The sequence below is a fragment of the Eretmochelys imbricata genome, chromosome 6 (genome assembly GCF_965152235.1).
Source record: "Eretmochelys imbricata isolate rEreImb1 chromosome 6, rEreImb1.hap1, whole genome shotgun sequence".
NCBI classification, from domain to species: Eukaryota; Metazoa; Chordata; order Testudines; family Cheloniidae; genus Eretmochelys; species Eretmochelys imbricata.
In genome coordinates, this window is record NC_135577.1 from 20,577,320 (window position 1) to 20,590,760 (window position 13,441).

The 13,441-nt window shown below is 39.4% G+C and overlaps 1 protein-coding gene across 5 annotated transcripts in view; it reads right to left on the bottom strand.

The window, feature by feature from the left end:
• Positions 1-7,949: 7,949 nt before the first annotated feature.
• The window catches only part of PPP6R3 (protein phosphatase 6 regulatory subunit 3), a 137,907-nt gene continuing 132,415 nt past the window's right edge, over positions 7,950-13,441 (bottom strand). For all 5 annotated transcript variants that reach the window (XM_077818180.1, XM_077818182.1, XM_077818181.1 and 2 more), the window contains one exon: positions 7,950-9,442. In XM_077818180.1, the coding sequence (XP_077674306.1) occupies positions 9,391-9,442 (52 nt within the window). In that variant the 3' untranslated portion in view covers positions 7,950-9,390. The remainder of the gene's footprint in view (positions 9,443-13,441) is intronic.

Consider the following 13,441-nt stretch of genomic DNA (forward strand, 5'->3'; position numbering starts at 1 on the left):
AATAATTTCTGTTTCTAAAGTGACTACTATACAATGGTCTAGGATTGTTTGTTCGTTCTGATTAATTCTTTCGCTGTGTTTTTAACCATCATAACGTTTAACACCAGTGGTTTATGTTTTCTTCTCATTTGAATATTTAACATTTTTTGTTTTTTAAAATAGATTGTGATATAAAATCTGGTCATGACTACATATAAAATTGCCGCCTTCTTACTTTGAAGATTTTAAAATCTTGTTCTTGTTTTGGGCTTTTTGTCAATTTAATTGTGTGGATCATATTTCTTTGGGATGTGCTCTCAACCTTAACTTCAGTTTGAGGAAGTTTTTGTATGGGATTTTTTTAAAATTGCTGATTGCATACACAGTAGGACACACTGTAGAACCCAAAATCTTTAGAGCGGGGCATGTGAGCCAAAACACTTTGCAGGGCATTGAAATCCAAGGAACACTGTGGCACTGAAGAGCTCTGCATAACACTGGATGCTTGGCTCCCCAGCCAGGAAATCTTTCCAAGTTAGCTTCTCACTACTCCCCAGCCTCCCTTTCTTCCCCACACGCCATGCCTTGATTCCTGCTCCTTCTGGACTTTTAATGTCCACAGGACCTATAGGCAGACCTTAGTGAGTCAACAGGAACTACAACAGCTCCTACAGCCTTTAAAGTCTCCATGAACCTAGGAGGAAGAATTGAGGTATAAAACCTGGAAGAGCTATGAAGTAGGTGGCAGGTGACTCAGGCAAGAAAACTGTACGCCCAGGAGGGCTGCAGGATGCAGTGAAACCAAGAAAAATTTGCAGAATTTAGGAGCTCAGCAGGCATGCTGAGCTAAGGCCATGGAAGAAATCCTGAGGAACTTTAGATACCTGTTGGGTTACATGAAATGTACAAGCTTAACTGTTTAGCTCTGGGTTTGAAGCTGCTGGAGCAATCAGTGTTTAAGAGTTAACTATACTTTTGATGAGTCTGTGTGCATGAGATATTTAAAGGTTTAATGGTTATATTATAATTTATGGTTTAAAATGAGATCTGATACAAAGGGTTCTTTCTGGATAGAAGAAGGAGTGAATTTCAGATGGTTTCAAACATTGATTGGGTCACTAGCAAAAATGCATCAGGTAGTCTGAATCTAGCTCTTTATGCCTCACACATGTGAAGGCCAACATATAATTTGACAAAATGCAGTACAATAAGCGGTATGTACTACAGAAAGGATGAGGACAGCTTGCTGCAAGACAGAAGTGAGGTGCATTGAATTGGTTTTTTAAGGAGATTGTAGTGGTGTGGTTTCCTATGCTAAGTTTTGGTTCTGGCAATATTTTAGGTACAAGGCACTGCTGCAGTAACAAAACTGCTCATTGTACGAACTACTACCAGTATGAAGAGTAGTAGAAGATGCAGTAGTGCGTGTCACTACCATTCATCTGCTCGGAGACAGGGTGAGGAAGAGTGTGTCTCACATTCATGTAATTCTTAAAAAAAATGTGTAGAACTGCATGGTATTCAGCACTTAATTATCTATAATAGTTGTAGCAACATTAGGAATTGGAAGTAGAATATTACTGGTGATATACCAAAACTAACCATTTTCAAGAGGCATCTAGATGGAAAAACTATTAAAATTAAGTAACTAATTATAACTCCCTCTTTCCCCACCTGCTTCAGTCAAACACAAGTTATTGATCTGAACACAGAGGTAACTGAGGGCAGGTTGACGTTACGCTTAAGTCGATCTAACTTATGTCATTCAGGGGTGTGAAAAAGGCTCTTTCTCCCCCCCCAACCCCAAGTGACGCATCTCACCAAGGTGGAATAATTATGCCAACAGGAGAGTGCTCTCACATTGGCATAGCGTGTCTTCACCAAATGCACTACAGTGCAATGTACACTGAGGTACAATGTAGTGTAGACTTACTCTGAGTGAAATTCTATGGCCTGCTTTGAACAGGGGGACAGACTGATGACCTAATGGTCCCTTCTGGCATTAATCTATGCATCTGCCTCCTAGCCACCCTTCCATTTCTGCCATCTATGAAGAGGCATTCTGGCAATTCTTAACTTTTGAGAGAATGACTTTTCAATCTTAATTGTACTCTTTTTAAAATGGTAATGTTCTAGGTTTTTAAAAAGAACCACACAAATTCTACTATGTGCATCTGTAACAAACCCCTCCCTCCATAATGTGTCATCAGCAGGGTTCTGCTCTGGGAAGTAGCTAATAGAACAGGAAGTGTAATACACAAATAGTGGGTTACATGTGTAGGAGTAGCCCCATTTTAGAAAGTCTAACCAAGGACAAAAAAATTGTCAGACAGTGTGGTTAAGTGGTCTAGACTTGTCTGCCATATTAGAGATCTGTGTTCTACTCCCAGCTTGTATAACCTCTCAATGGGGGATGAGCCCTTTTTCATTCTCTTGCTTGTCTCTGTACTGAAGTGACACATCAGAGACCAGTGCACGTTCAGTGTACGATGTTGCGGGTTTTGGCAGGAAGTGAAAAACAAACTATACAAACCACACATGGAAAACATGAAGATGACAATCACAAGGGACTCATGCCCAGGTGTAGGCTAGCCCCTTAGTATAGACTCGTAACTATGTATCCTCCCCTCCCATCTGTTGCCAGCAAGGGACATATGGGGCACACTGCCCTCTATAACACCCCACCCCCCCATTTTACAACAATTGAATTTGGTTAGATTGTTTATATAATATAGCTAATACAATATTTTCTTTTTGCACGTACACCTACCATTGGAAATATTGTGAAAACAGATGGTAGCAGTCGGCATTCACTACACTCAGTTGCTGTAAGTTTAAAACGTACCAAATATAAATCTGTGTAAGTGAGCACCTTCAATTTAACCTTAAAAATACTGTACAAGACAAAAGACAAGAATGTTCATTGTAAGGAGTTTATACTCATTTTTACATTTCTAAAAGCGGTCATCACAAATATTTGAGTGAATGTAGAGGAATAAGACAACATAGTGACCAAGAAAACAAAAAGATTGTTGCCCTCTTTAACGATATGTGTAATAGTCACATTTCTCCATTCCTTCATCCAGGCAAAAGGCTAAGAAAATGGATGTGCTTTGCATCATGCCCTAAGAGTCAGTAAGCTCTAGCTCTGTCAGTAAATATCCAAACTGAGGGTCCTCTAGTAGGAATTCCCCAGCTCCAGACATTCCAGATGCAGAGATATTTTAACCAGTGTCCAAGTTGTCTTCATCTGCCATTGTATATATGGACAGATTAAGAGAAGTAACACTAATTCTGTAGTAAAAAATTTGAATTATACCTGCACCGAACCTTTTAATAGTCCTTTAGTTGAATCTTAAAAGTAATAGGATGGCACATACTTTCTCTGTTATGAACTCCAACATATGGTATTGTGCTTATTTAAACATACTATTTCTTCCCCCCCAAAATAACCTGAGGTTTTTATTTAAAAATAGGAATAAACTATATTTTAATATAAAGTTCAATTATAACCTCAGATAGCTGTCCAAATGCCAAGCCTGCACATTTTCCACTTCTGTCCCTCAGTTTATCATATTTTGATAAGAATAGCACTGCTGTCAACAGCCACAACAAATAAGAAGCTACATATTAAGGCTGTTGGTGAAATCAACCCTTCTCTTCCAATTGTTCCTGATGATCCTAATTGTTCCAAAGTGCCTTTATGATTCTGGTAGTGTCAGTCTCTTACCCATGCAGACCTTCAGGGGGTCCTTACTCTACCCCATTCTTGCAGTGCTTGGCTCATGACAGGAACCTCCTTAAAAAAGGAGGAAAAAGATATTTATGACAGTGAGCCTTACACTCTAACTCTAGTACTTAATAAAGCAGCAGCTGCCAGCAGCACCAACATAACTTATGACAGAAGATGTGCCAGCTTCTGAATGTGATGTAGGTCACAAGAGATACTGGCTAAGAATGTACCCCTACAGCCATCCTGGAGTGTCTTTCAAGATTCATGAGTCCAACATACGCCTATCACAACAGATGGTGTGCCTCACCCCGTTCCCTGGCACATGAATATCAGTGCCATAGCTCGTCATTTAAAGGGCATCAGAATCTCTCATGGTCCTGAAAAAACACTTATTTCTTCAATTTGCTGGGTTCTTCACCTCAGGCTATGACAACTGAATATCATTCCTCATAAGTAAAACTTTGAGACTGAAGAATTGCATGGTTTGATGACCTTCCAAACATGGTTCAAAACACACCTTTTCTCAATTTTTTGGGTGTGGGTGTGGCAGATGATACATGGTTTCATGGAGGCTTGGATGTAGAAATGTGAGGAATTGATCTGTGGTAAGTGTGGGATGGTATTGGTTTTGCAGTCTTTCAACTTGTCGGACTGCACTTTTTTTTGGGGGGTGGGGTGGGGGGGAAGCGGAGGAAGACATCCAAACCACCATATTTTTGTTTCAAAGTATGGAAATGTAATAATTCATATCAATTACATTTCACATGAGTTGAATTTATTTTTAAAAATGTTTCCTCTTCAAACAGGATACGTCTTTGGCAGCTCAAGGACAATCCATTGGTGTGTCAGTCTTATGAAGGGTTAAAGTGCTCCAGCACCATCAGCTACTACACAAGAAATCCAGGAGGAAGTCTTTGAAGGAGACGAGGTTAGAGTCTACTATACCCACATACCCTAATGGAATTTTTTTTTTGTATAATTGATTTCCACTTTTATTGTGAAATCTAGTTTGTTCAGGTTTATCTCCGTTAGTGTTGTTCTACACAAGTTTCATTACAGAACTGAATTTCCCTTAGAATAGAGTAGCAGCATTAGCAGTACAGAGTTTACAAAACAGTATTTGTACTTTTTAGTAAACCTTTCAAAGCTATCAATTAAAATGTTTGTTTCATGTTTGTCTTTACAATACATAAGTAAACTGACAGTGTTATTAAAATTCTTATGAAACAAGTTTGAGCACTGCACCTCATTTGCACAAAGCACTTATTTACAGTCACCCAAACCCATACCATGACTTAGTGGCAGTTAGTAATAAAAAACAATCCTTTTACCATCAAGAAGCCGTTTCTGTGGCAATGGAGGTTACACAGACCCACTGAAAGTCCTTCCCTAGTTGTTACAGGGCACTTTCACTCAATGGGAGAACAATGAAAGCAAAATTTCAAAAGCTACATACTTATGTGACAATAAGAAAAGTTAGTTAAACTTGTATTAACCATTAAACATGTAAATTTGCGTTATGACAAGGCAGAAATGGTAGTTGAATTTGTGTTTCCAGAGGAGACTACCCCTGAGATAAGATGTAGAGGGAACAGAGAAGGGGACCAAACAGAATACTGTGCAGTTGTCCTGGGAAGTTGGAGGGGTCATGAAGAGGAACCTCCCAAGGACAAAATGATGTGACTAGAGAGATAAAAAGAAAAGGAGGACTTGTGGCACCTTCGAGACTAACAAGAGATGAAGTGAACTGTAGCTCACGAAAGCTTATGCTCAAATGTTAGTCTCTAAGGTGCCACAAGTCCTCCTTTTCTTTTTGGAAAAACAGACTAACACAACTGTTACTCTGAAACTAGAGAGATAGTAGAAGGAGAACCAGGGGAGAATAGCATCACTGAGGACAAGATTTCAAAAAGAAGAATATGGTTGGCACTAGTGTGAGAAGCAAATGAAATTTTGGTTGTTTTTTTTAAAGACAGGAGAGACTAAAGAATGCTTGTATCTGAGGGGAGAGTCAGAAGAGAAAAGAGTAAGGGAGGGGGATGTGTGTGAGTGAGAGAGAGGGGATGCGATGAGGTAGGGTCTCTGGGGCAAATAGAGGGGGGGTTACAGGAGAGATGATGAGAAATGTGTCAGAGAAGAGGCCCCTGGTGTAGCCACACTGGGAGCAGCCCAAGGAAAGAAAGTGTAAGCCATTACGACTGGGGCTGTTCGGTCTCAATCAATCCGTTTGCAGAGGCCACAATTCTGTGAGGGCAGAAGAGAGCTGCATGGCTTTGCTTACCCTCCTCTTATACTGGCCCATCATCATACACACTGAAGGATGGGCTGCACTGGTTCTAACTGTGCTGAGACTGCTCTGAACACTTCTGAAGATCCACTAGGGAGGATCTAGAGATACCCCGGTTTTAACCTCTATATTTGAAAGGGCTCCAAGAGATATTCTGACCAGGTAATAAAAGAGGCACTTCCTTCTTTCTATATGTATACCTCAGTGGAGAACAAGGAGAAAAATGGAAAGAAAATGACAGGAAATTTAATATTTGTAATAAAAAAAGCGCAGAATAAATTATGAAGGTAAAAAAAGGTACGCCCTTGCTGCTCTGCACTGACAAGAAGACAATGTTCTAGGGTAGGAATGCAATGGGGTACTTTTCCAGCAATTTCCACCTATAACTACCTCCTACCTTCAGAGAGAGAATCTGAATGATCTGATCTTTAAGACCCTAATTCAGCAAGGTACTTTAGCATGCAATTTAGTTCCACTGAAGCAAGGGCCTAAGGCTTGATCCTGCAACCAAGGCTAAGAACACTTAATTGGACCAGGAAGCTTTCAAATAGTAGTCCCCGACCAGTAATCAGAAATACAGTATGATCCCAGGTATCTATGTGAGCTTAAAACTCCTAGCCCTATAGTTGTTATACAAAATTAATTATACAGCTCATGTCTATACACTGAGTTTTGGAAGGCTGCAGCCTGCCAAGAGGATGGGCTTGTCCTCATTGCTAGAAAACTGAGTTGAAGCTCTGAACATGCATCTGGATTTCAGAAAGAGACAAGTAAGGAAATTTCCTGTTATAGAGTAAATACCTTATACCAGAGAAAGACCACAGTTTGGCTGAGTCATCCTTTAAACAAACTCAACATCACTACTGTCCTTCACAGTGGTGTACACTACCAAGTGTTGAACCTTTGGCACTCTCTCATAAAAGCAGCACTGTTGGACAATACTCCACTGAAACTGAGTGATAGATGAAAGAAAAGTTTGCCGCTAAGAACTAAACTCTCAATACAGGTGATGCAGAAAAAAAATGGAAAAGGGGCATATTTACAAATTTTTACCATAAAAAGTTAAAATCTCAATCAGTACATATAGGATGATTAAGATGGAGCAGATTCAAATATTACAAATGGGCACTGGGATTGTCCAACTATACCTTTAAACCTCACTATCTCCTAACACAAGAGGGAGGGAGGGAGGGAACAAGCAAAATACTTCTGGAAACTTAGCATAATCTGGGTATTATAAATTCAGTTATTTTCTATAACTTCCATTTCATTCCATTCCATGATTCAGCATTTCTGGTGTAGGTAATATACAACAGAAAATTAGAACCATCACCTTTTGAAATTTGAATGCAACATAGAAATGCTTCAAACCTCATCAGATCTTCGTAATCCCTGTAAACACCCCCACCTTACTGCAAAACTCTTCAGCAGGTATCTCCTTGCTTGTTAGGGAACAGGAGGTCACCAGAGGAAACAAGCAAGCAGTGTTACTTCCCCCAAGGACCATGCCTGGAACCCAGACATGTGGAGCCAAAGTTGGTGTTTTTGGTACTGAGAACTGGTTCAGTAACAATCACAAAAAAACAACATAGAACATCCTCCAGATAGCAGATAAAGTTAGCAGTAGTGCATTAAAAATACTCTGAAACCAACATTTGAAATATATTCAGGAGTGCTCACTTGGAAGTAAGACAAAAGTAGGAATATTCCATTTTATAGAAAGGGACACTTTTTTTTATTTATTTATTAAAGTGAGTGGGTTCCTGCATCATTTATGCACCACCAAGTAACACCAGTGGTTCTTTTTTACCCTGAAAATTATTATTTGCCTCCGTTTTCACCAGATGGATCAAGTAATTTCTTGGGGGTTTACCACTTGGAATCTCTCTGGAGATATTCTGGCGTTATATTGTATGAAATGCAAGACAGGAAGAATTAAAAGAAAAACCATTATACATTTGTTTTTTTTATTTCTGTATGCAATGTAATGTTTAGGCACGTTGCTTGGGACACTTTCTAAAATAAATCATTGGCCATTGTTTAGAGTATCCTTTTGGCTTTAAATACTGGTCAGGAAAACAAACAATGTAAAAATAAATGACTAACTTCCTATTACAGAAACAAAAATGGATTTGCATCTAAAAGTGCAAGAGGTGAAGTACTTTAATCCTTTCACCAGACAATGTGGCAATATACAGTATATTGCTTCTGTTTGTTTGAGAAGGCGGTTGGAATTTCATACTGACATAGAAAATTATAAATTACGCAGAATTAGTTTCCATAATCACTATATATATATACAAACCAGCTGTGAAAAAAATGGTTTAGAACTTACAAACGAAAGCCTCACACAGATCAATACAGTGAAAGTAACAATTAACATGCTCAGGTGCCAAATTTTGATTTGTACTTTAAAAATACTATATTTTTAAAATGCACGTACTGTAATTACATTAGCAGCACAGGCATTTCACTTAGTTGATTTGTCTAACAGGATTATGGTGTTTTAAATATGCAGATTGTTCTAAAATGTTCAATTGTATAATGCTTGGTATTAAAGTAAATCTCGGTGAATGGGTTCAAAGGTAGGTGAATCACTTTAAAAAACACAACAAGCCATGTGCACTTCAAATATTTCTAGTGTTTCACCTGTAAGGTATTGTTTCAAGCAAACAAGACTAACAGAACATATGGCTTTACAGTAACATCAATTTGTCACCTAAGTTGTAGTAATAAATACTTAAAATCTCTACCAATAGACTTACATTTTTGATCTGATTTAAACAATACAGAAAACAATTACCAATTAAAAACCTGTTGTAAAATGCTGAACACCAAAAATTCTTATTTAAATCACTTTTGTAAGCTAAAACAACCAAAATAACATTTATAGGGCATTTCAGTTCTACAATTCTTCGCCAACCTGGAAGAAACATGAATTTTATTTTATTTTTACAAGGTGAAAAAATGTATGAAAACTGCTAAATACTTTGGTCACACTAATTGTCAAATAGTTATGTCTCAAATACATTAGATTTGTGTATTCACTTTTTTATAAAACTATTCTTACAGCCATTTTAACTATAGTATCACTATCATCATTACCCGGGTGGCAAGATCTTATTTCACAGGCCACCCATTATTTAGAACAATACAATATAAACATACGCAAAAAGTATTGGTATTTCTCCATGTGCAATATTTTTTTACACTTATGAATTTCTGTACAATGTCTTAAAATCTAGAATATAAATGTTGCTGGTCCTGATCCCTTGCGAAATTAGTGCAGCAGTGACTGGCTTTGACAGGCTCTCGATGAAATCCTTGAGAAACACTAAAACCCCTGGATATCAGTTCGTGTTCTTCAGCCAACAGCAGCAGACATCACATATCATACAGGGCCATTAACAGCTGCCTCTCCTAAAAGGGTTTGTTGATCAGTCCTAAGAAGTCAAAAGGAGGATGGTAAGTGTATAAGAAACCAATGCACTCTTATAATAATCACTACAATCAAGTTTGGGGGTAAAGGCAAGAACATGAACTTCCAAAGACTTGTCAAAATATATTAATTTAGAATTGGGGTCATGGAAAAGAGACAATGCATCCATAACAAAATGTAACACACCCTGCTATGTCCTATTTTCATTTTCTTATTAATCACAGAAGTAGATTGACAGCTCTACTCTAGTTAAGGTTAAGACCAGCTTTCTGTTTAAAGGTTCCTTTTCTAACTGCTCTAAAATCTGCATGGTTACTGGGATTGCCTTGACATTTGGTAAGTCTAGTGGGGCTGTAGGGTTCTGTTAATGATCCAAATTTGGGGCCATCTGATCAAAGGGGTTCCCAAAATAGAACACTCTGAAGAAAACAGCTTTACTTGAAATTGACACATTCTGGCAACCTAGTTTTGCTCATAGATAGAGATCAAGCCAGGGCTTAGATCATTGCATGAGGGTGTTCAATGTTTGAGGGTTACCTCCAAAAGAGTGCATGACACCCACCAACCCTTTGGGGGAAATCAAATTAAAACATGACAAAAAACTTTGTTTCTCTGGTTACGTACATGAGAAGACTTGCACACCTATTCGTATGCCTTGTGTATTATACTGAGCATGTGCAGCGTGAGGCTAACTGTCTGGAAAACGGCCTCTATAACTAATACCTGCGTGGCTCTGGCGATGTGTTATGGTCATAAAATCTGAACATCGACCCAAAACAAAGCAGGTACATTGTTCCAATTTGCCTCTATCACAAGGGAAATTTTATTTTGGGGGGGGGATGTAATCTGAGCACAACAGATCATTCAGGAGGTTCTGAAGTTAGTTTCTGAAAAGAAATCACACAAGCTAATGCTCACCAGGAAGGGAAGTGATTAGGGGGTGGGGAATAGATGGGAACAGGGAGCAAGGAGAAGATAGGTGAGACACTGGGAAAGGAAACATGGGAGTGACAGGAAGACGGGGAGAGGAGAATGGGGCAGCAGCATGTTTGTTCACCTCACTCTCGGGACCCCTCCTTCCCTGGCCCCCTCAAGTGAGCCAGGTTTGGGGGGCTTGCTCTTCTGGAGGTTTGAGCCCTGCCCACCGTGAGCTGGGATTCAGGGTCTCTTCTGGTAATGTCTGAGCCCCTCTGCCTCCATGTGTGTGGCAGAATCTGGAGGCTCCTGCCCACCAATGGGGTTCTCACCCCCATTCCTCTTCCCCCACCCCAATCTGAGCCAGAATCTGAGGAAGTCCTGCCCCCATCTGGCTAGGAAGCTAAGAACAGGCATGCCCTGAGCATGCACCAAGAACATACTGTTGACACGGGGATGAGGAGCTAAGACCAACACATCAGAAATTCTCCAACGGGGGGGTGTAGGTTGGGAACACCCACTGACATGAATGGAGCAGTTCACACATCTCAGAGCTAGTGTTTCAGATTGTATTAATCTCCCATGAATATTCCCTTTCAGTTGAGAACATCTCATTGAGATGAATGGGTCACTTAACAACCCTCTGAGCCTGCAACTCTGAAGTCTGAAACCCACTAAGGACATGTCCACATGTACAGCACTGCGGCAGCACCGTTGTACCAGTGCAGCTGTGCCGCTGCAAGACATCTGGTGAAGAAGCAAAAATAAAATTACCTCCGCGAACGGCCGAAGCTATGTTGTTGGGAGAAGCTCTCCTGCCGACATATTGCACGAGTGCTTATGTCGATGTAATTTAGGTCGCTCAGGGGGGTGGTTTATTCACACCCAAGCAAAGTAAGTTATGCTGACAAACTCTGGAGTAGACAAAACCTAAGGCTAAAGTTCTGGAACACAGGCTACCACTGAGCAACCTTAAATCCCCATTAACAGAGTTTTTGCCATTTAATTACTCCCACTGACTATAATTATATTCAGCACTTTAATGAAGATGACTAATGAAGTACGTACAACTAATCGAAGTTCCATTTGGTCTTCAACAAAATGCAACTGGCTTCAGTCAGTGATGGAAGGCACATAATAATAGTGATATTGTAAGGTACAGGGTCTTCTCACTAAGTATGTTTCTATTTCCTTTAAAGAGTGCCTCTGCTTCCTATTTTGTACTAGGTGTACTAGTGCTTCAGCTTGCCAAATTATTACTTAAGTACATCTCATATCAATTTTTCATATAGAAATAATATTTGCAGAGTCAAAAATACAAAGTAAATAAATGTAATGTTTTTAAAAATTGTCTTGTGTGCTAATCTGACCTAGGAGCTGCTGTTTCAGGAGCATTCTGAATTTCATTCACTCCATTACTGTTAAAGGATAAAGAACAGTTCGGGGGCAAGGAGTGAAGAAAGTGAAAAGCAAAAAAAGCCCTATTATGGCAAGAACAGTTTTAGTGTAAACACTCTCCCTGCTAATTCAGGCAATACAAATGATATGAAACTCATGTGGTTCAAACCAACACCACTTGTTTCTAGGTTAAACAACATGTACTTTAAAAAAAAACAAAAATCCACTCCACTTTCATCCACTGCAATAAACTAATCCACTGAAACCATGTCACGATTTTTTTTTTTAAAGAAAAAAATATACCATTCTGTACTGCACACAAAGAAAAGTTACCTGTAACGCTTGTTCTCTGACTGTGTACAATCATAGAGAAGCCACACTCTTGGGTCTGTGCTCTATATGCACATGACCAGCAGGAGTCCCCTAGCTAAGTCTTTGGCTGTCAATCACTCACTAAAAACACTTTTTAAAAAAATATATACATTAGAAAAGAGACAGACCGCACTAGACAGAAAATTATTAACTTTTCAGGAAAAATCTGGGAGGTAAAATACAAAAACTAGATGGTCAAGAGTCTGTTCTACACAATCACCACAGCTGTAGCAGTGACCTTCACTAATTGTTTGAAATAAATCAACCACTGGGACATTCTGGGGCACTCTGGGACTCCTAGCACAGACCTCTCTATTTTTGATTGGAGGGACCATGACTTATCTAGGAGACTCCCACCAATCATACATGCATGGAGCCCCAAAAGTGGGGATAGGTCTATCTACATATTTATATTGCACTTGTGATGAATCTGATTAAATCTACTGTGACAGCCACCTTTAGAGAGAGAGAGTTTTAAAATACCTTGTCCATTCTAAAATTCGTCATTAGAGGCCAAAAAGGGATTTCAAAACAAACAAAAAACATTTACTCAAATCAGGAACAATGCAAGGAATTGCTAGCTTTGAGAGCCCTCTTCTGGTTTATGCTCGTAATTCTTTATTCACAGGCTAATGCTGTGTGTCTTGGCAAACATCTGACAAGCTTTGCAAAGCTATTTTTAAAATGGTGCCGTATTACAGCATTTCCAGCTTTTACATTTCTTTGATTTCCTGAAATGTGCAAAACTTTTAATCTACTATGAGTGCATGTAAAGGTCAAATAGTTGAGGTGTTTTTTTAAAAAAAACCCACAGTGGAGTGTAAAAGAGAACCCCTAACGTGTTATTTACTCTTCTTATACATAAAATATTTTTAAAAGTAAAGAATCTCAACTCAATAAAAAACATGGTTACCCACCTTTCGTAACTGCTGTTCTTTGAGATGTGTTGCTCATGTCCATTCCATTCATCAGAGATCTTTGCCTTAGCGGTATCGGTAGGGCCGGCTGTGTCGCCCCCTTGAGCGCTGTGCTCATGCACTGGTATATGAGGCGCTGCCAGCCCTATGCCCTCTCGGTTCTTTCTTGCCTACAATCCAACGAGGGGGTGGGGAGTGGTAATGGAATGGACAAGAGCAACACATCTCTAGGAACAGTTACGAAAGGTGGGTAACCATTTTTAGTTCAAGTGCTTGCTCATATCAATTCCATTGTAGGTGACTCACAAGCAGCATCTTTGGAGGTGGGCTCGGAGTTCACAGGCTTGCAGATTGCAGCATAGCTCTGCCAAAGCCAGCATTATCCTGTGCTTCCTGGGTCA